Source organism: Thamnophis elegans, unplaced genomic scaffold (genome assembly GCF_009769535.1).
Source record: "Thamnophis elegans isolate rThaEle1 unplaced genomic scaffold, rThaEle1.pri scaffold_42_arrow_ctg1, whole genome shotgun sequence".
In the NCBI taxonomy this organism is placed as follows: domain Eukaryota; kingdom Metazoa; phylum Chordata; class Lepidosauria; order Squamata; family Colubridae; genus Thamnophis; species Thamnophis elegans.
In genome coordinates this window covers 139,358-161,355 of record NW_022473894.1, presented here as the reverse complement: position 1 = coordinate 161,355, position 21,998 = coordinate 139,358, and the positions used below count along the sequence as shown (strand labels likewise).

The window sequence follows — 21,998 nt, the reverse complement described above, 5'->3', positions numbered from 1 at the left end:
AGACCAATCAAGGAGAAGATTTGCAGCTCAGGGCAGAAAGGAGGGGACCCCACCCCAAAACAGACCGTTTGCATCTGGAGGAAACATCCTGGGACCCCCAAATCCTTCCAATTACCCATTTCGTCTCTTGGGAATACACTTTGTGGGCCTTTTAAAAATCAGTAACGTCCAAATAGGGAGAAAAGGAGCGTAGCTGAAATCAGGGACCGACCAGCCATCCAGCTACACTGCAGAACCAAACAGACCACGATCCGGCCAGGTTTCTTCTCTCAATCCCGGATAAAAGCATGTTAGTTTCCTGGCTAAGCAGACCAACGTTCCTTGAATTCCAGGCCCCTCGAGGACGCCCCTCCACCCTCCTCCCTTCATCTGAGAGTCCGGGCTGTCCGAGGGAGATGAGCAGGGCAGGAAAAAACCAGCTCAGGTCTTCTGAGGCAAAGGAAACGGTCTCAAGGTGGTCTCGGCTTCCCTCCCAGGGGCTCATATTCTGCCATGTTTGTGGCGAAAACGGCTCCCTGATTCTTCATAGAAGAGAGGAACGCAAACCCTCAGATGAGCACCACAATCAGGGCCCAAATCTCTGTGGCTGAGCAAGGTGGTTGCACAGTGAGTTGATGCAAATGACTGCCGTTGTTAAGTGAATCACATGGTCGCTGAGCAAATCCAGTTCCCCCCCCTTTGACGTGGCTTGTGGGAAGGTCCTAAACGGCCATCCCAACGACAGACCCATCCCTGGGATGCTGCTGCGGCCATCCTAAGTGCTTCCCGTATCAAATAAACAAATAATCTTGCTGGTTGCCCAAGTGCCCAGATTTTGATCACCTGACCACAGGGGGAATACAGCAATCGTCATAAGTGCGAGGACTGGTTGTAAGCCACACATTTCAGTGACATAGCTACAGACTTTCTGTATTGCAAGAGGAGGTTTTGGCAACTCTCTCCCTGGAAACAGGCAATTGATCACAAGCTGGGTTCTCATGGGCTCTCACTGGTATTCTCAATGTCCCCAGGCTTTGATCAAGGAAAGCGAGTTGTAATGAATAGAATGAAGGACATGGAGTTCCAGGAAGAACTAAATAGGTTGCCTCTCCACAGTAGGGACAGAATCAAACAGGGAGTGTGGGAATCGGCAAGATATCTAAATGACCTGATCTCCCCAAAACAAAGAATAGCTTTCTTCAGAGCCAGATTTAACCTTCTTCCTTCAGCACTCCTCCAGGGCAGGTATAAGAGAACACCTATAGCCGAACGCGTTTGTATATGTGATAAAGGAGAAGTGGAAGATAATTCACATGTTCTATTACACTGTGAGCTATACAGAGCTTGTAGGTCTGCACATATTCTCCCCTTATTAGGGAGATTGCCAGGGACGGCAGACAATTTTTATCTAGGCTTCCTCCTCCAGGACACTAACCCGGTTACCACATATGCAGTGACAAAATTCTCTGCTGCTGCAATGTCCTTAAGAAAAAGATTGGCTACAGAAGTATAGTTGTCATCTTGTACCAATTATCTGGACATACCTCTAACAATCCATAGAGGGGGGGTCATCTGGTGAAATATCTGAGTGATTTCAATATGGTGCAATTGCTCTCAAAGATGGGCTCATTAGAAAAGAATTTCTTTGGTTGGGGAGGGGTCCACTATACAGAATCCCTCAATAACTCTGCATTACTACTGACCTTTAAAAAAAAAACTGAGCATATCAGTGTTCAGATTTTCTAGACTCCCATAATTGAGTCACAAGAGCAAGTATAACTGGTTGGTTCAAAGACATCTTCAGAAGGCCATGAATGATTCTTTGGGAGTTTTTAAGTTTGGACCAGATATGATTACAAAATTTAAACAGGCCCTTTTCTCTCCCCCCCCCCCCCAATTCTATCCTGCCGGCTGCCAAACAAATTATGGTATAGACCAGTGGTTCCCAAACGAGGCTCTGGCGGGCAGCAAAGCTGACTGGAGAATTCTGAGAGTTGAAGTCCACAAGTCTTAAAGTTGCCAAGTTTGGGAGCCACTGGTCTAGACATCTGAGAGGAGTAAAAGCATTTCCACATCCATTTCTTGTGAGTCTCTTACATTCCCCATTTCAGGCAGTTTCCAGCCTCCTTGCTCACTTGTGGGAAGGGTGTGTGTGTGTGCTGAAATCCTGAGGTCGAAGGGATTCTGACCCCGGAGAGCCGTTTGCTCACATCTGGGAAGGGTCAGAATCCTGCACCCTCGTGGTTTCCTCTGCCGGCAAATGGTGGGGAAGAAGGACTGACTTCTTGGGACAAGGACGGTGGCAGAGTCAGGTCAGGGGGAGACCAAAGCAGGAGAAAACCATCCACAAAGCCCCCATTCACAGCCCAAGGGATCCTGCGTGGCACTGGTTAAGGGGCAGCCTTAGAGTTCTAGTCTGGTGAGTTCTAGATGGTGAGTTCTAGTCCTGCGGGAGCCCTGAAAGGCAGCTGGGTGACCTTGGACCCCTCCCTCTCTCTGTTGTAATGGGGGAAAGAGGAGGAGGAGGAGGAGGAGGAAGGAGCAGAGGGTCTCTTCCCCACTTTAAGTTATGCATCAAGTAAGAAGGGTTATCACTTGACTTATCACCAGCCATCCGCTTAGTGACGGTTTGAAGTTCGGAGACTCAGGAGCGTTTTTCACAGCCCAGATTCTGGGAGGGGGGCTCCCCCCATCTGAAAGGCGCCAAACTCGAGGAAGGCTGGGCTGAGAGGTTTTCCTGGGAAAACCTGCTCCAAAACTGCCCTTCTGGGCAAGGGCGAGAGGGGGGGGGGGCTTTGCTGGGCAGTCCCGGAGCTACACTGAGGCTTCTCCGCTGGGAAAGCCGAGCCGCCGCTGCCCCGAGAGGCTCAGCCCGGGTCTGCCGGGGCTTTTAGGCGCGGACCTCGCCCGCTGGGCAGCCTTTTCGGGAGCATCGCGCCTCCGCCTCGCCTCGCCCGGCTCCCTTCGGAAGTGAGGAAGGGACGCCGCGGAAGCCCAGGTGGGGCGCTTAGGGCGGGCTTGGCGGCAGGAGGAGCCCCGGCGCCCCTTCCTCCAAGCGGGGCCCGAAGTGGGCAGGGGGCGGGCGGGGGGCCTCCCACCTCCCACCCCGAGCAACTGCGGCGTCCCGTCGGGGGCGCCCAGGGCGGCCTCGACCCCCGCCAGCCTCCCCGCCGCCCCACTGACCTGGGGACGCTCCGCTGGGCGGCCGCTCCTTGGCGCCCCGTCGCCGGCTGCAGTGGCCCTTCGGCGGCAACGCTTTCTCCTGCCGCCCCTTCCCGGCCGGGGGACACTCCGGGACAGCCCTGCTGCTCTGGCCGCCTCCGGGCGGCGTTGGGTCGCTTAGCAGCTCCGGCCAGGCCGGTGGGAGGGGGTGGCGAGAAGACGCCTGGCGGGCGGGGGGCGCCGCTTCCCTTGCAGCCTGCGAAGCCGCGCTCGGTCCCCGGGGGCGCTGCTGTGGGGGCAGAGGGGCTTCCCGGGGCTCCGGTGGGGGCAGAGGGGCTTCCCGGGGCTCCGGTGGGGGCAGAGGGGCTTCTCGGGGCTCCGGTGGGGGCAGAGGGGCTTCTCGGGGCTCCGGTGGGGGCAGGGGGGCTTCTCGGGGCTCCGGTGGGGGCAGGGGGGCTTCCAGGGGCTCCGGTGGGGACAGAGGGGCTTCCAGGGGCTCCGGTGGGGGCAGAGGGGCTTCTGGGGGCTCCGGTGGGGGCAGAGGGGCTTCCCGGGGCTCCGGTGGGGACAGAGGGGCTTCCCGGGGCTCCGGTGGGGGCAGAGGGGCTTCCAGGGGCTCCGGTGGGGGCAGAGGGGCTTCCCGGGGCTCCGGTGGGGACAGAGGGGCTTCCCGGGGCTCCGGTGGGGACAGAGGGGCTTCTCGGGGCTCCGGTGGGGACAGAGGGGCTTCCAGGGGCTCCGGTGGGGGCAGAGGGGCTTCCGGGGGCTCCGGTGGGGGCAGAGGGGCTTCTGGGGGCTCCGGTGGGGACAGAGGGGCTTCCGGGGGCTCCGGTGGGGGCAGAGGGGCTTCTGGGGGCTCCGGTGGGGGCAGAGGGGCTTCCCGGGGCTCCGGTGGGGACAGAGGGGCTTCCCGGGGCTCCGGTGGGGGCAGAGGGGCTTCCAGGGGCTCCGGTGGGGGCAGAGGGGCTTCCCGGGGCTCCGGTGGGGACAGAGGGGCTTCCCGGGGCTCCGGTGGGGACAGAGGGGCTTCTCGGGGCTCCGGTGGGGACAGAGGGGCTTCCAGGGGCTCCGGTGGGGGCAGAGGGGCTTCCAGGGGCTCCGGTGGGGGCAGAGGGGCTTCTGGGGGCTCCGGTGGGGGCAGAGGGGCTTCTGGGGGCTCCGGTGGGGACAGAGGGGCTTCCGGGGGCTCCGGTGGGGGCAGAGGGGCTTCCAGGGGCTCCGGTGGGGACAGAGGGGCTTCCCGGGGCTCCGGTGGGGACAGAGGGGCTTCTCGGGGCTCCGGTGGGGACAGAGGGGCTTCCAGGGGCTCCGGTGGGGGCAGAGGGGCTTCCGGGGGCTCCGGTGGGGGCAGAGGGGCTTCTGGGGGCTCCGGTGGGGACAGAGGGGCTTCCCGGGGCTCCGGTGGGGACAGAGGGGCTTCTCGGGGCTCCGGTGGGGACAGAGGGGCTTCTGGGGGCTCCGGTGGGGGCAGAGGGGCTTCCGGGGGCTCCGGTGGGGGCAGAGGGGCTTCTGGGGGCTCCGGTGGGGACAGAGGGGCTTCTCGGGGCTCCGGTGGGGACAGAGGGGCTCCCCGGGGCTCCGGTGGGGGCAGAGGGGCTTCTCGGGGCTCCGGTGGGGACAGAGGGGCTTCCCGGGGCTCCGGTGGGGACAGAGGGGCTTCCGGGGGCTCCGGTGGGGACAGAGGGGCTTCTGGGGGCTCCGGTGGGGGCAGAGGGGCTTCCCGGGGCTCCGGTGGGGGCAGAGGGGCTTCTGGGGGCTCCGGTGGGGACAGAGGGGCTCCCCGGGGCTCCGGTGGGGGCAGGGGGGCTTCTCGGGGCTCCGGTGGGGACAGAGGGGCTTCTGGGGGCTCCGGTGGGGACAGAGGGGCTTCTCGGGGCTCCGGTGGGGACAGAGGGGCTTCCGGGGGCTCCGGTGGGGGCAGAGGGGCTTCCCGGGGCTCCGGTGGGGGCAGAGGGGCTTCCAGGGGCTCCGGTGGGGGCAGAGGGGCTTCTGGGGGCTCCGGTGGGGGCAGAGGGGCTTCCAGGGGCTCCGGTGGGGGCAGAGGGGCTTCCCGGGGCTCCGGTGGGGGCAGAGGGGCTTCTGGGGGCTCCGGTGGGGGCAGAGGGGCTTCTGGGGGCTCCAGTGGGGGCAGAGGGGCTTCCCGAGGCTCCGGTGGGGGCAGAGGGACTTCCCGGGGCTCCGGTGGGGGCAGAGGGGCTTCTGGGGGCTCCAGTGGGGGCAGAGGGGCTTCTCGGGGCTCCGGTGGGGGCAGAGGGGCTTCCCGGGGCTCCGGTGGGGACAGAGGGGCTTCCAGGGTCTCCGGTGGGGGCAGAGGGGCTTCTGGGGGCTCCAGTGGGGACAGAGGGGCTTCTCGGGGCTCCGGTGGGGGCAGAGGGGCTTCCCGGGGCTCCGGTGGGGACAGAGGGGCTTCCAGGGTCTCCGGTGGGGGCAGAGGGGCTTCCGGGGGCTCCGGTGGGGGCAGAGGGGCTTCTGGGGGCTCCGGTGGGGGCAGAGGGGCTTCTGGGGGCTCCAGTGGGGGCAGAGGGGCTTCCCGGGGCTCCGCTGTACAACCTGCGGAGAGCAGCGCTGGACGCCCCGCGACAACCCTCTGGTCCGGCCCTGCAGCTGCCGCCCCCCCACCCCAAAGGCTGGAGGGTCCGGCCAGTCCCGCGCGCCGTTGCGCCCCCGGCGCGTCCGGCGAAGGATGGGCTCGGGCAGCGCTGGGGAAGCCTGGTGGTCTCGCAACTTCAACTCCCAGAATCCCCCAGCCAGCTGTGCTCCAGGACTTAAAGTCGCCAAGGTTGAGAAACACGGCCTTAGAGGATTGGCCAGACCCCAGGCCCCTCCCTCCTCCCTCTTGGATGCATTGCAAGATTATTTCGAACACACTTTATGATTACAAATAACTCAAGGTGGCAGACATATCCATCACGCTTTCCTTCTCCTGCCCACAACAACAACCGCCCTGTGAGGTGGGTTGGGCAGAGACGGGGGGGGGGGGCTGGCCCACAGCTGCTTTTTTAGTTGAGATTAACTGTGATCCCATTTTTCTTTTATTTTTTATAAATTTTTATTTTAAACACATCAACAGAAACAAACACAAGACTTAAGACAACATAGGAACAAGAAGTTCCATCGTATATCATACAGCAGTATCGGTTTATTTGCAGTTAGTGTTTTCCCTTCTATACATTTCTATCTTGCATTCATGGTCCCCTTAATCGTTATCCATTTTTATGTACAATTCTATATTTATTTATACTTAGCTATTTATAACAAAATATTGTTTACCTATGTTTTGTTTTATATTCTTACTGTCATTTATTCTCTTACATACAATTATAGGTGAACATTCATGTAGTTATTCTTTTTCTTTGCCATTCTTATACTTTTGTTATTCCATTTAAAAGGTGATAATATACAGTTTGGGTTGCTTTGTTTACCATCCCTAGCGCCTGTTGTAACACCACCTTATTTGTGGTGATCCCATTTTTCAATTTCTTGGTGGTGGTTTCCTGAGAGTAAAACTGGACCAAAAATAGGTGGCAAAATATCTCTGCTCTTTTATATTAATGAGTATCAACATTTTGCTGCCTTCGTTAAGCAGCTGCGTATCATGTTTGTTTTCTTTCGAACACATCTAAATAATCCTTTCATTCTGAACCTTTTGCACTCAACCACTCTCAGGCCTTCTGCTTTTCTGACACCAGTTCAGCAGTTCCAGCATATTTGCCTGGAATCCTCATTCCTGGATCGTTTTAATTCCCAGGACTTTCCTACGATTTTAGGGGAGCTGAGCCGGCATCTAGTTCTGCGTTTCGACCGTCTTTGCCCCTTACGTAATTTTTATAGTTTGCAATATTTCCCTCAGTGGGGAAGATGGGCAGATTCTAAATTGGATAGATAAATAATAAGCACATAAAAGAGAAAGTCTGCATTTTCTCCTGGTTGGAATTGTTTGCAATTGTGCCACTAATATCCAGGAAGAGGAGCGCCTTTAATCAGTGGGTTGATTCAACGGTTTTTGAAGTCCACCGCCTGGGCTGCCCTTTCCTTTAAACCGGTGGTTCCCAAACTTGGCAACTTTAAGACAGCAGAGCTGGCTGGAGAATTCTGGGAGTTGAAGTCCACAAGTCTTAAAGTTGCCAAGTTTGGGAACCACTGCTTTAAACCAAGATCTCCCGGCCACCTGGTCAACTTGTCCCTCCTGGGACCCAAGGTTGTTCTTCAAATCAAAACGGCCCCCATGGCAAGGTTGCTTCCTCCCACTTCCTCAGCCGATGCCTTTCCGCCTTTTAAGGGGCTGCTTCCAAACTCCCACCCCTACACAGCCTCTGCCTGCACCCACCTCCAGCCGGAGCTCTCCTTCCAAGGGGCAGGGGCAGAACAGGGGAGTGTGAGGACCAGGGAGCAGGGTTGGAAGGGGCCTCGGAGGTCTTCTAGTCCAGCCCCTGCTCAAGCAGACTACCCTTCCGGTTCTCCCTGAAAGCTTCCAGAGATGGAAGCCTCATAACTCTGGCAAGGAAGCTCCTGGATGGATCGTTGTCAGTGTCAGGAAACGTCTGAATTCTCTCTTTCACGACCTTCCGCCCTTCTTCTCCTGCCCTCGGGTGCTTTGGGGATCAGGGCAAAGGGTCCCTGCTTGTGAGGGGAGAAGGACCCTGCAGTGGGAAGGAGACCCTCTCCATGGGCCATCCCCATCTCAGGCTGGCAAAGACCCAAAGGACACTGCTGGCCTCTGTGCCGTTTCCTGCAAGTGGAGAGATGGAAGCAGGCAGGACCCCTGGAGCCCACCTCCCACAGGCTCCTCCTCCAGGTGACTCACAGCATTGGGGATGGATTGGCAGGTCATCCCACCAATCCCCTTGACAGCTTCAAGAGCCACTTGGCCTTGCATGGGGGGGGCATGTCAGCAGTGGGGCTGGTGTGGCCGGGGGTGGGGGGTGGTCTTCCCTACTGATGGTATCAGGTCTGGGGGCCCCCGTCCTCTGGAGGCCACCTTCCTTCCGCCTGGACAGCAGCCCAACAGGTGAGGATGTGTGTGCAGAGGCAGCGTGATGAGTGATCCCCCTCCCTGCCTCCCTGGGGAGCCCCACGTGGGATGGGGGACCTCAAGCCAAGCAACCCTCCCCACCAACAGCCCCCCCCAAAGAGTCCACCCCCCCCCCCATTCCCAATGAAAGAAACACAACAGCCGTCGTTTTGGATGACTATATTGGTTTTAAAAAATACAAATACTGCCCAGTTGCCATCAGAGCACAAAGCATCCCTTGGCAGACCCCTCCCCCGACAGCACCCCAAGTTAACAGCACAATGAAAAAGGGAGGGGCTGCTGGGGAGGGGAGAGCTTTCCAAAAAGGCTGGAGAAAGAGCGTCCAGCTGGAGCAAAGACCCCTCCTCAATCAGTAAGCATCTGCACCAGGCAGGAGCAAGCAGTGGGCTGGTTTAGTTGGTGCCCCCTCCTCCTTTCCTACCTCCCCCCCCCCCCGGCGATGGGGTCAGGAGGAAAGAGCCTTCCCAGCAGCCCCACCGGAAGGCAAGATGGACTTTGGCAGTTATTCACTTAAGAACTGTGGCAAGAAAGGTGGTATAATGACTAAAGTTACAATGGCATTGAAAAAAGTGACCGATGACCATTTTTCACACTTAGCGACCATTTTCACACTTAGCAACCGCTGCAGCATCCTCATGGCCACGTGATCAAAATTTGGATGTTTGGCAACAGTTACAATTTATATTTGTAAATTGTAGTTATGTTGAAATTTTTAAAAAAATTACAATACTATTTTTGCGTTGAATGAAATTTTTTGTTGCTCCATATAAAAATTTTAATCAACACCCCCCCCCCCCCGGTCAAAGATGTCCCTCTTTACCAATCTGAAAATCTGGTCACCTTACCCTTCAGGAGGGTCCTGGGAGGGGAGCTGATGCTGCTGCCAGGGGGCTTTTGACCCCCACCAAAAAAGACCTGAGCAGGAAGAGGAATAGGTGACCATGATTGTTTTAGGTGGCCCTGATGGGGGCTTTGGGCAGCAGGGAGCTGGGCTGGGTGGGGAGGGCTGGGTCTTTCCTGACGGTTGCAGGCCCCCCCCCAGCCCCCTCCCCTCCCTCCACTGTGACATCAGAGGTGACCCCACCAGGGGTCACTAAGCAACGGCCACTGGGAGGGCAGCCACAGAGGTTTGAGGCAGGATGACAGTTGGCAGAGGCTGGCAACCACAGACCCCTAAAACAGTGGTTCCCAAACTTGGCAACTTTAAGACTTGTGGACTTCAACTCCCAGAAATCTCCAGCCAGCTCTGCCCTAAAATGGTAGAAGATTTTGTTTGAAACTCAAGATAGCAACTGAGAAACCATGAGATAAGGACCTCTACGGCAATTGTGGACACTGACAACTAAATGGGAGGTACTTGTAGAAGATAATACAACAACTGCAGCTTTGGTCCAATGACTACAAATACAGAACATTTGGGGAATATTTTATAGGAAAGGTACGGAAATTAACTTGGACAAAAGATTAATTTGGAGAGATGGGAAGGAGGAGGTGAGTATGTGGGGATTCCTTTTCAGGAAATGTACCCAAATTAATTTGGAGAAATGAGGAGGAGGAGGAGGGGAGGAGGAGACTATGTGGGGATTCCTTTTCAGGAACGGTACCCGAAATTAATATGGAGAAATGAGAAGGAGGAGGTGAGTATGTTAGGATTCCTTTTCAGGAAAGGTACCCAAATTAATTTGGAGAAATGAAAAGGTGAGTATGTGGGGATTCCTTTTCAGGAAATGTACCCGAAATTAATATGGAGAAATGAGAAGGAGGAGGAGAGTATGTGGGGATTCTTTTTCAGGAAAGGTACCAAAATTAATTTGGAGAAATGAAAAGGTGAGTATGTGGGGATTCCTTTTCAGGAAATGTACCCGAAATTAATATGGAGAAATGAGAAGGAGGAGGTGAGTATATGGGGATTCCTTTTCAGGAAATTTATCCAAATTAATTTGGAGAAATGAGAAGGAAGAGGTGAGTATGTGGGGATTCATTTTCAGGAAAAGTACCCGAAATTAATTTGCTGAAATAAGAAGCAGTTGGTGAGTATTTGGACCCCTTTAAAGAAAAAATTGTTTTGGACAAAGGAGATGTTAACTACTTGTAGGTGTTTACTTCATAGAGGAACTGTTCCTTGGTTATTTTGGATAGAAGAACCAGGCGATGGTGGTAATAGGTAAAAGAGGATAGGAACCTTCATGATTTGGGTACAAAGTGATGGTGAGTATTTGTACAACATAAAAGAGGAGAGGGACATCTATGATTTGGGGAAAAGGAGATGGTAAGTATTTGGACAACGTAAAAAAGCACAGGAACTTATATGATGTTGGGAAAAGACCAGAAGATGGTGAGTATTTGTACAACCTTTGGCCAATCACCAGGGAAGGATGACTTCCATTCTTCCAATATGTTTGGTGAGTTCCTGTCCTTCAATTGGCTGAGTGACTTTGTGCCAATCAGACGGAAAAGGTGAGTTCTATTCCTGCAATTCTCTCGTAAATGTCTTTTTATTTTTTTTCCATTTCATTTTTGTACAGTCACATATATACTGTGCATAACCAGGGCCATATAACATTAAACAATGAACACAGCCATTCCTCGTGTCAACAATACCCCCAAAAATAGAAACCCAATGTACCTCTTCGACCCTCCATACACCCTTTTTTCGCCCCCCTCCAACTTTCTGTCTTCCCTCCATCCTTCCCCTGTACCCTACTTCCCCTCCCCCTCTACCACTCCTCTCTCCCAATCCACTCCCTCCCTTCCTTCTCACCCTCCCTCCAATCCTCTCTCCCGCCTTCTCTGCCCCTCTTTCTTCTATCCCGCTACTCCTCCCTTCGGTGTATTTCTACAATCTATTAATATATTCAGCTTGTCCTATTTTTACAGTGGAATTAAAGAGCAACAGTATACAAGTGCAATCGTGTTACTTTAAAATCTAGCACATACTATATATCCCCCCTCCCCTCCTCCCCCCTAACACCCCACTTCCCTCCCCCCCTCGACTTCCCAGAGCCCGTAAACGGTATAGATTTTTAACAAACACAGTCTAAAATATATTGAGACAAAGGAAATTAAAAAAAAAGAAGTTAATAACATCTCTGCATTGAACTCAACTTCTTCCTGTTACACTAACTTTGAGCAGTTTAGATTATTCCTGCTGCCAAACTCCGGGAAGCGGCAGAAAGTTTTAATCTCCCAGGATTCCCTCTGAACGTTTTGAGAAATGCCAGAATAAAGGAATTAAGGAACTTCCTGATGCTTCACTTCTCTTTTCCGTTCCCTGTTTGTGCCCATCTCCTGCGTTGGCTGGATCTCTTCGGAGCGTCGGACGCTTCCTCCAGAAAGGAAGACAATCGTCCTGTCACCACAAAACTCCGGGATTTATTTTATTTTTATTCATCAGATGTAGAGACCACCCATCTTACCACAGGGTAACTCTGGCTATTTTTAGCCTTGGGGGCAGAGGAAGGAGAACTCAGGTGCCCGAAGTAGCTTTCCCTGGATCGAAAGAAGCCTTGTGTAGAGTTGTAGAAGTGAATAAATGGGGCATTTGGCCTGGAGCTGCCTGCCAATATTCGGATTTCAGCTCCCATCATCCCAGACAAAGTTGATTCATGATGTTGGTGGAATGGGTCAGGAAGGAGGCCCACGGGTGGGGCACAACACCCACCCACACGTCACACGGGACAGGTTGGTAAGCAAGGAAGGAGCAGAAGGTTGGAGGTTTTCACAGCTGGAGAAGCAACTTTGAGGGTGAAGACTCCTGCCTTGGTCAATGGGGTGGACTAGAGGAGCTCTGAGGAACCGTCCATCTCTACAATTCTATGAACCTGGGCAGGATGCGGGGTGGGGAGTGGACTAGCCCTACAATTCTATGATTCTAGGAGCTTGAGCAGGGGGATGGACTAGAACAGTGGTCCCCAACCTTTTTATCGCCGCGGACCAGTCAGCCTTTGATAATTTTACCATGGCCCGCTGAGCGCGCGCAGGGGTGGGGGGGCGAAAATGGGGGAATACAAACATACTTTTTAAATCCACCTTCCCAATTCAACACCTGAATCATATCCCACCTTCCATTTTGTATGTAGATTTTAAGGAATAAACAGCTGAATTAATCAAGGTCAAAGATAAAAAGAGCAAGGGCAAAATTAAATAAGCCAGAGGATAGCAATGTAAAAAGAATACAGTATTAAGCCCATTCACTCTATCTAAGCCCCCCCACCTCACAAGGTTGTCGTGGGGGAAATAGGGGGTGGGAGTATTAGGTATCTTCACTACCATATATAAAAGGAGATACTATCTTAAATAACAAAGTGGGCCCCCACCTCCAAAATATACTAAAAGAAAAAAGATTCCATGTGCTCAACTAATTTTTTTTAAAATCATCACTATATTATGGACTACAGACATATATATATATATATATATATATATATATATATATATATATATATATATATATATATATATATATATATATATATATACACATACATGCATATATACATACCGTACGTATGTACGTACGTATATATATAATGTCCAAATAACAGGAAAAGCGCTTCAAGGACCAAAGTATATTCCTTTTTTGCAGCCTTAAGAGAACTCTCGTTTTTTGAGGCTCAGAACCAGGCATTCTCGTGGGCTGCAAAAAGGAAACGCGACCCGGGAGCGCAGCCTCCAAGAGTCCATATCGCCAATAACTACGCGTGGGGGGAAAGGAAATGTGTTTTGTGAGGAAGAGAAAGAGCGCGCTTCACCGATGCCCGTTGGCGAAATTTTGGAAGAGAGGCAAGAGACTTCAGGCACCGAGCCCCCACCCCTGGCTGCGGCAACTGGAGCGGGCGGGAGGCAGGGAAGGGGTGGGCAAGACCGCCGCTTTTCCACCGTGCGCTGCAATAGCGGCAGCGGCGGCCTGAATCTGGCGACTGCCCCTCACCACCTCAGGCGGCACTCATACCCTCCCCATTCCTGCGCTACCGTTAGACTCCTCTCAGCCCCCCACCCACGCCCGCGGAGGGCGCACGCGTGCCAAAATCGCGCACCCCCATCTCCCCTCAAAAGACCCCCCCCGCCCTCGGCTGCCCGACGTTCTCTCTCTCTCTCTCTCTCTCTCTACCTCTCCCGCCGTTCCTTCTCACAAGCCAAGGCCGGGCGGGGAAGCGAGAAAAAGAAGAGAGCGGCCTCCAAGGGCTCCGCTTCCAGCGCATGGTCCGCCCCCTCCTCGCCTCGCTTCCAGGCGAGCCGACTGAGGCGAGAAAGGAGAAAGAGGCGGAGGCGTTCACTGAGGGGACAGCTGACTCGGGGAGGGGGCGGAGGTGGTGTAGTAGCGGGGGATTCTTCCTCCTCACCTCACTTGCTCCTGTGCTTCCGCGCAGCTCCCCCCCTCCAGCGACGGCGCTGCATGAGTGAAGAGTCGGCCGTTGCATGGCCCCCGGCCGCTGCAGCGATCATGGCCCCCGGCCGCTGCGCGGCCCGGTGCCAGGTACTCCACGGCCCGGCACCGGTCCGCGGACCGGGGGTTGGGGACCACTGGACTAGAAGACCTCCAAGGTCCCTTCCAGCCCTACAATTCTGATTCCAACTCACTGGTTTAAGAATTTCTTCTGATTGAACTTCAGCTCCAGGTGTGAAACCCTGAGGACAAAGCAGAACCTTTCAGAGTCCTCAACTTACGACCATTTACGTAACTAACTGTTCACTGTTATGGCAGCACTAACCAATATTGTGCTTTTTTTGAATTCTTTCCTTCTTTCTTTCTTCCTTCCCTTCTTTACTATTTTTTGTCAACCTGTGCTTATTTTAATGCAAAATTCTGTGGTGGTTTTTTCAAGAGACCCCACTGAAAATCTCTGCCAAATAGTTTCAGTAGCCTGTCAGGTTGAAGCTGAAATTTCCTTGGGGCTGCGCTTGAAGATTGCTCCAATGGGCGAGAAATGCACCCGTCTGTGTGTGTTTATGTGTATGTGTCTGTGTGGGTTGGTGAACAAGAGCCACTTTAGTCATGTAAGCCCAATTCCAAGCAAACTGTGTTCGTCTCCAGGTTGTTTCTGGGTGAAAATGTAGTTGCTGTTTAAAAACACACTTGTCTTCTCCCCAATTGGGGTCTGAGCCTGGTGTGGAAGCCAATGATGGACCCAGACAGGAGGGGCAGGTTTTCTGATTGCTTTTTATTGGAGGACTCCAAGAAAAAGGTTCCTGGTCAAAAGGCCAAGAACAAAGGATTAAGAAAGCTTTATACATTTTCACTAAAGGAGAAGGCGGGACAAGGTGAAATAATAAGAAATATCCTCTAAAAAACACTTTAGCAATAATTCTACCATTTGTTCTATTGGTCTCTAGCTGTGCCATTCCTAAGCCTTGGCTAAGGAAGGCCCCAGGAGTTCTCTAACAGGCCTTTCATTGGCTGCCATAGGCCATCTCTATTCCTAACTTTTAGCTGAGCTCTGCAAGTTGTCTAATTCTTGTTACTGTTATCCACTTTCTAGCTACCCATAATTGCTGCAAGCTTTACACATGCATATTTCCTGTTGATAAGCATTCTTTGTTCTTGTGAGACAGACAGAGCCCCACACCCCAATTACAGTCTTCCTGCTTTACTTTCAAGTGTGTGCTATGACCTTGCTTTAGCCCCCAGCCCATCAGCCCTTTGAATCTGAAAATGATCTCATTTTCCAAGGTTCACCCAACAGCAATATCCCTGTACTGGGAGACCTCCTGGTTTACTTACAGGTGGGGAGGCAAAGCAGAAGGCATTGTAATGCACAACAGGTGATTAAGAGAACAATGACTTTGCCTGCCAGGCTCATTATTAGGTCCTTAACCAGTGAAATCAGGCAACCCTCCTGTCAGTCAATGCCACTTCTCTTTCCATTCGTCCATGGGGGAGGGGGGGTGCAGTTCAACTGTGGAATTCCAGGATTTCTCCAGAATCTGCACACAGCATTGTTGTCCAAGTAGTGCACACCCATCTCCTTAGGATGCCAATATCATATCTAGAGCTATTCTATTCTGAACTGTCATTGTCCAAATGGCTTCTTGTTCTTTGGCTGCAGCAATAAAAAAACTCCCCAGTCGCCTTGGCTAGGATTTCTTCCACCGCTTGTATGTGATACAAAGCATTATTGAGGGACCAGAGCCCACGGAGCAAAGAAAGGGGTTCAGGTACTTTCTGAGTTGTTCAAGATTCCTGTGGTTTCCAATCTTCCTTTCAGGTAAAGTGGGCATAACATAGGTACCCACCTATATGGGAAGAGCACAGATACATAACAAAATCATGTGGTCTCATCCCAAAGGTTGTTAAGTTTATTTGTCTTAATATCTTAGCCTTCATGCACACAGACGCACCAATCAGCTAGTGGTAATAATTGGGTAACTCCTAGCGTGGGTAGCTACAAACACCTTTTTGGGAAATGTTCTAATTGAGAAAACACCTACGGGAGATGGCAGTTCTCCTCTCACACAACTATGGTTCCGGAGGCTTTTGGTTCCAGAACAATAACTTCAGTCCCAGTTCTGCTACTGAGAAAGTCACAGGCTGCGCAGTCCAGGAATCCGGACGGGCAGATCGTGGGTATTTCTTCACTCTGGAAGTGATCAATCCAAGATGCCAGGCCTTCCACTTTTAGGGCTGTATGGGTGGTCTGAAGCCCTTGAAAGGGTCCCTTCCTCTGCTGATCCAAGGAGGTTGTTGGTCCCCGCGTCTTTACAAGCGTCCTGTCTGCAGGCTGAAACGGATGCCCTGGGTGATCTAGTCCTGCAGATAACGAATTTTGTTTTAAAGGAATCCTTAAAGGTGCATCTGGTAGAATAACTTTGCTCTCTACCTGCCACCCATCGTTCCCCTCCTTGCCTCCGATAAACTTGGCCCATGCCCTGTGTCCGGGTGTATAAGAGGCCGGGGAAGGGGGTATGGATGGAGACATGGGAATTCGGGTAGCTGTTCCATCTGAGTGTCGTAGGGCAGCTTCCTTAGCAGCCCTATCTGCAGCCCGGTTCCCTTTCGCGTAAAGGGTGTCTTCCTTAGAATGCCCCTTGACATCTATGACTGCTGCTACTTTTGGCTGCCAGACTGCTTCCAACAATTCTAAAATTTGTGGACCATACTTAATAGTTGACCCCTTTGCATTTAACAATCCTGTTTCCTTCCATAAAGCTCCATGGGTGTGCAAGGTTCCAAAGGCACATTTGCTATCTGTGTAAATATTTACTCTTAGTCCTACAGCCAGCTGTAAGGCTCTAGTTAAAGCTACCAGCTCAGCCAGCTGAGCAGAAGTCTTTACTGGTAGTGATTTGGCTTCTATAACTTCCCACAGTGGGAAGTATCCCGCCTTTCTCAGACCTTCCATCATAAAGCTGCTACCATCTGTAAACCATTCAGAGTCAGCATTTGGGAGAGGCTGAGCACTAAGATTGGGTCTACTGGCATATACAGACTCCACCAGCTGTACGCAATCCTGATGCAATTCAGTATCCACCTGGGGCAAGAGTGTAGCTGGATTGAGGGTATCACACACCTCTAATTGAATGGCTGGGGAGTCAAGCAGGATAGTCTGATAATTGGCTTGGCGGGCCCCAGTCATCCAAAAGGCCCCCTTCGCTTCCATAATCTCCTGAACCCTGTGTGGGACTTTGACTATTAGATGTTCAAGGCGATAACTCTCAACTCCCAGGCGCTTCGGTTTTCCTTTCTCCAGTGGTGAGATAAAGAGATGAAGGTGGTTGAAGGGGGTTTGGCATACCATGGTCCATTTTAATGGTTGGATAGGTTTTGGCTTATCCACCCCCTTGGTCTTTAGTAAGTTGGTGATCAGGAGGGCCATCTCAGGACAGGAGGGGATGCAAACCTGTGATGTAAAAACCCAATTATGAAATCCTCAAACACAGAGACAAGCCTGGTTCACAATTCAAAAAGGTTTATTTATAGAAAAATAAAAAGCGTTTGCAAAGGTGGCCTCCAAGTGTTCTCCCAAGTGGATGGAGTACAAGGAGAGGAAAGAATAGCATTCAAACAATACCTTTTATACACTCTACTCCTAAGAAACTCTCCCCCTCCTGCACATTCATTTATGTCGTTTCTTTCGTCATCTTATACTCCAAAGGGTCAACTTGAGAATTTCTTGAGAGGCATTGATCTCTTATTTGGTTTTTCTGGTGCCTTTTGTCTGAGCAGATGGCTTCCTATCTATCTTGTACGTAGGCGCCTATAAAGAGCTTGGAATAACAAAGGTTATCTTGTCCTGTTTACTGAACACATTTTGTGGTTAGGAAAAGCACAGTAACTTCTTATTGGGAGATATTTCCAATCTACTAAATACTGAGTGGCCCGATGGTCAATGTTCCCTCTAATTTTTTTTCAGTGTGAGCGGAAAAGTATAGTGTTTGAGCGGCACATTTTCATGCCTGAGCACCTGAATTTTTTTCACAGATGTCACCTAAGACAACAACGAAATCAGTATTATTTGAAACTCAATGTTTATTCAAGGTACCCGCTTAATTAAAAGTGTTATATAATATCAGTATCACTTAACAACGGTCCTGCTTAGCAACCAAAATGTTGGCTCAGAAACTCTGGCATTGAAGCGTGCAAGTCTTAAAGCTGTCAAGTTACAAGACCCTTCCACCCGTAACCCTTTAGGAAAAAACCCCCAGGGGTCTTCAAACCTGACAGCTTTAAGCCTTGTGGACTTCAACTCCCAGAATTCCTCCTCCAGTCATGTTGCAGCAACGTCATCTGCGTGGATCTGCTCCATCTTCGGTTTTTTCACAGGAGGCAGGGCTGCTGCTGAAGATGCCAACGAGCTCCCGCCGCCACTAGAATATGCATTTGTTTAGCATGACATAGAATAGTCTTTCAACCAGAAGTATGGAATAAAAGAGAGACTGATAAATATTAAATAAAACCAAAAAGCAGCTATTTATTTGAGTTCTAGATAAACATTTAGTTCAGAAGAGATTAGAATAGAATAGAGAAAGAATAGAATATAGAGAATACAATAGAAATAGAATTGGAAGGGACCTTGGAGGTCTTCTAGTCCAACTCCCTGCTTAGGCAGGAAACCCTACACCACTTAAGACAAATGGCTATCCCACATCTTCTTAAAGACTTCCAGTGTTGGGGCATTCACAACTTCTGGAGGCAAGCTGTTCCGTTAATTGTTTTAACTGTTAGGAATTTTCTCCTTAGTTCTAAGTTTCTTCTCTCCTTGATTAGTTTCCACCCATTGCTTCTTGTCCTGCCCTCAGGTGCTTTGGAGAATAGCTTGACTCCCTCTTTTTTTGTGGCAACCCCTGAGATATTGGAAGACTGCTATCATGTCTCCCCAATTCCTTCTTTTCATTATACCCAGTTCTTGCAACCATTCTTCATATGTTTTAGCCTCCAGTCCCCTAATCGTAGAATAGAATGACAGAAGGGACCTTGGAGGTCTTCTAGTCCAACCCCCTGCCTAGGCAGGAAACCCTACACTACTTAAGACAAACGGTTATCCAAAATCTTCTTTAAAACTTCCAGTGTTGGAGCATCCCCAACTTCTGGAAGCAAGTTGGTCCATTGGTTAATTGTTCTCACTGTCAGGAAATTTATCCTTAGTTCTAGGTTGCTTCTCTCCTTGATTAGTTTCCATCCATTGCTTCTTGTCCAGCCTTCAGGTGCCTTGGAGAATAGTTTGAGTCCCTCTTCTTTGGAGCAACCCCTGAGATATTGGAAGACTGCTATCATGTCTCCCCTAGTCCTTCTTTTCATCAAACTGGACATACCCAGTTCCTACAACCGTTCTTTATATGTCAATATCATTTAGACAAAGTTGATCCCCTTATTCTCCACTCCAGAACCTTGGAGTTTGAAGTTCTTTGGTTCTCTTCTCCCACCCTCTGTGTTCCCACGAGGGGATTAGCATTACAGCTCAACTGCCCCCCTCCCACCCATAAAGACCAGGAGAGCATCGCTGCGCATAGCCAAATGCTACCATAGCAACTGTGGCGTTGTCTGATGTCTTTCTTGCACGCTAAGATGGACTGACGGGGTGAAGCATAGCTTGCATTGTCCCTAGTGCGGATTCTTTTCCCAGCCTTGGTCACTTTACGAGGGGTGGACTTCAGTTCCCAGAATTCTTCAGCCAGGGAAATTCTGGGAGCTGAAGTCCTCCGTCCCTCCCTTATTCCTGTTTCCTTTTCCTTCATTATATTCAATTGTTTCAATATTAAGTGTAATTCTTCCTTCCTAACATTTTTCCATTTTTTTCCTTATATTCTTTTCCATTTCAACATTGTCTTTGTTCCTTCCATTCTTCCTTCCTTCTTTCAATCCTTCCAATATTTTTTCCTTCATTCCCTTGTCTGTTTCAATATTAAGTACATTTCTTCCTTTCTTCCTATACTTTTTTCCATTTTCTTCCTTATATTCTTTTCCATTTCAACATTGTCTTCCTTTTTTCCTTCCTTCCTTCCTACACGTCTTTCCATTTTCTTCCTTATATTATCTTTTCTGTTTCAACAGTCTTTGTTTCTTCCTTCCTTCCTTCCTTCCTTCCTTCCCTTCCTTCCTATACTTCTTCTTTCATTCATTATATTTTCTTTTCCATTTCAATATTAAGTGTAATTCTTTGTTCCTCCTTCCTTCTTTCAATCCTTCCAATACTTTTTCCTTCATTCTCTTTTCCTTCAATATTAAGTGCAATTCCTTCCTTCCTTCCTTCCTTCCTTCCTAAGTTATTTCCATTTTCTTCCTTATATAATATTTTCTGTTTCAACATAAAGTGCCTTCCTTCCTTCCCTCCCTTCCATCCTTTTCTTTATGTTTTCTTCATGCTTTCTTTTCTTTTTCCTCTGCTCTTTTTAAATCCCCCCTTCTTCTCCTCCTCTACATTTAGGTTGGATTAGTTTGTATAACGGTCATCAAACTTCTGAAGTAAAAATAAATAAATAAATCATATTTAAGAAGAAGAAGAAAAAGGAAGACGTTTTTAGTTAAGTCAAACGTTTTAATAAGTTTCATCTTTTAAGATTCGTCCAACACATCCAATTGTAACCTTAACAGTAAAGAATATCACCCCAGCTGCTAAAGGTTCAACCAGCCTGAGAACCATTGAAAAAGCAACAGTGCAAAATCCAAAAGACACAACTTCCTCACCGCCATTGCTTTGGTACCAAATCTTTGAGGAAGGGGCTCCAGAAAGAAGGAGGAGGAGGAGGAGGAGGAGGAGGAGAAGGGAACCAAAGAGAGGCTTTTACCAGGTCTGTGCCCCACAGCCAGGACCGTCCTTGCGCCTCAAGCCGCGTTTCTTCCTGCAAAGCCCTTCGGGCAACCCGAGAGTTCCGTTTGACGCCAGAAGGGCTTTGCAGGAAGAAACGCGGCTTGAGGCGCAAGGACGGTCCTGGCTGTGGGGCGCAGACTCGGTAAAAGCCTCTCTTTGGTTCCCTCCTCCTCCCCCTCCTTCCACAGCCTGCATGACGCTGCCACCCAGGCTGAGAGCTGCCGCTGAAACAAGTTTGGGGAGGTCCTTTGCGGGCGGCCAGTTCTAGCCGCCTGCAAAGGACTTCCCTACGTTTACTTTGAAAGAAATCTGCGCGGCAGTTAGAAACCTCTGCGCGGGGGTTTCTTGCCATGTGCGTGGCCGCGCAGCCGCGCACCTTAGAGGGAACAGTGGTCTTATATTGTGCTTTCAACTGCTTTAAGTAGTCAATGTGATCCTCAAAAGGGGCATTTTTACTTTTCCTGTACTCCATATTATATATCCTTTCTAGTTGCACACAACCAAAACCATTTTTTATTCTTTGAGACCGGCCTTTGGGAGTGAGCTAGTGTTCTGTCAATGAGAACCGCATTCAAATTTAAAATTAAAGTTTCAAACCCCTCTAAGTAAGATCCTCCAAAGTTATTCCTTAGTAGAGATGTACATAGCTATATGGTTTCTGGAACTAACATCCGTTTGGTAACTTCCTTAGCATTTTCCTCATTCCATTTAATTTTTACCTGGGTATTTTGACTCTCTAACCTGGGCAGGTAAGCTGTGCCTGCCCTCAGAGATCTCTGGTGCAATGTGAGAGTAAGGAGTATTATATTATGATTGCTTTCCAGTCGTGAGTCTACCTCCATCTTCTGTAAGAACTTCCGATCATATGATATTATCCAGTAATCAACCGTGGATTTTCTTCCTGCTCCCCGAGAAGTATATTCTGCTGGAAAGACGCCCCATGGGGACCCATTAAGGATACAAAGATCCAAACATACAGTCATCTGTCCTACACACAAACCTGCCCGATTTGCTTTAGGGTCTTTAAATTGTCTGGAATGCAGGGATTCTCCTGTTACATTCTCATCATAGTGGATCTTACATTGATTAAATAATGCTTGATCGTTTGTTCCCATTCTAGAGTTTAAGTCCCCCCCCCCTATAATTATTGTTGCTTTTGGGGTATTTGTCTGAGCAGCCAAGAATAAAATCTTCTCTGCTGTCCCAAATCTTCTTGATCATACTATTCTTATTAAGTGGAGGAATATAGATATTAAACAGCAAAATATCCACCTGTTTAAATAGCAATAGCAGTTAGACTTATATACCGCTTCCTAGGGCTTTCAGCCCTCTCTAAGCGGTTTACAGAGTCAGCATATCGCCCCCAACAACAATCCGGGTTTTCATTTTACCCACCTCGGAAGGATGGAAGGCTGAGTCAACCCTGAGCAGGTGAGATTTGAACAGCCGAACTGCTGAACTGCAGTCAGCTGAAGTAGCCTGCAGTGCTGCACTCTAACCACTGCGCCACCTCGGCCTCTTAAGAGAGGCTTCTAATAAGAGTAAGGGGGCTGGAAAGGTGGCAGTGGTACACATTTAAA

General features: G+C 50.5%; 2 protein-coding genes across 3 annotated transcripts in view; one reads left to right on the top strand and one right to left on the bottom strand.

The window, feature by feature from the left end:
- Positions 1-21,998, top strand: part of LOC116523541 (serine/threonine-protein kinase MRCK gamma-like) — a 187,355-nt gene that overhangs the window by 36,546 nt on the left and 128,811 nt on the right. The window lies entirely within an intron of this gene.
- The window catches only part of LOC116523542 (prelamin-A/C-like), a 75,560-nt gene continuing 69,139 nt past the window's right edge, over positions 15,578-21,998 (bottom strand). The window contains 1 exon segment of the mRNA XM_032238653.1: positions 15,578-15,920. Coding sequence (XP_032094544.1) covers positions 15,915-15,920 — 6 coding nt within the window. The 3' untranslated portion in view covers positions 15,578-15,914.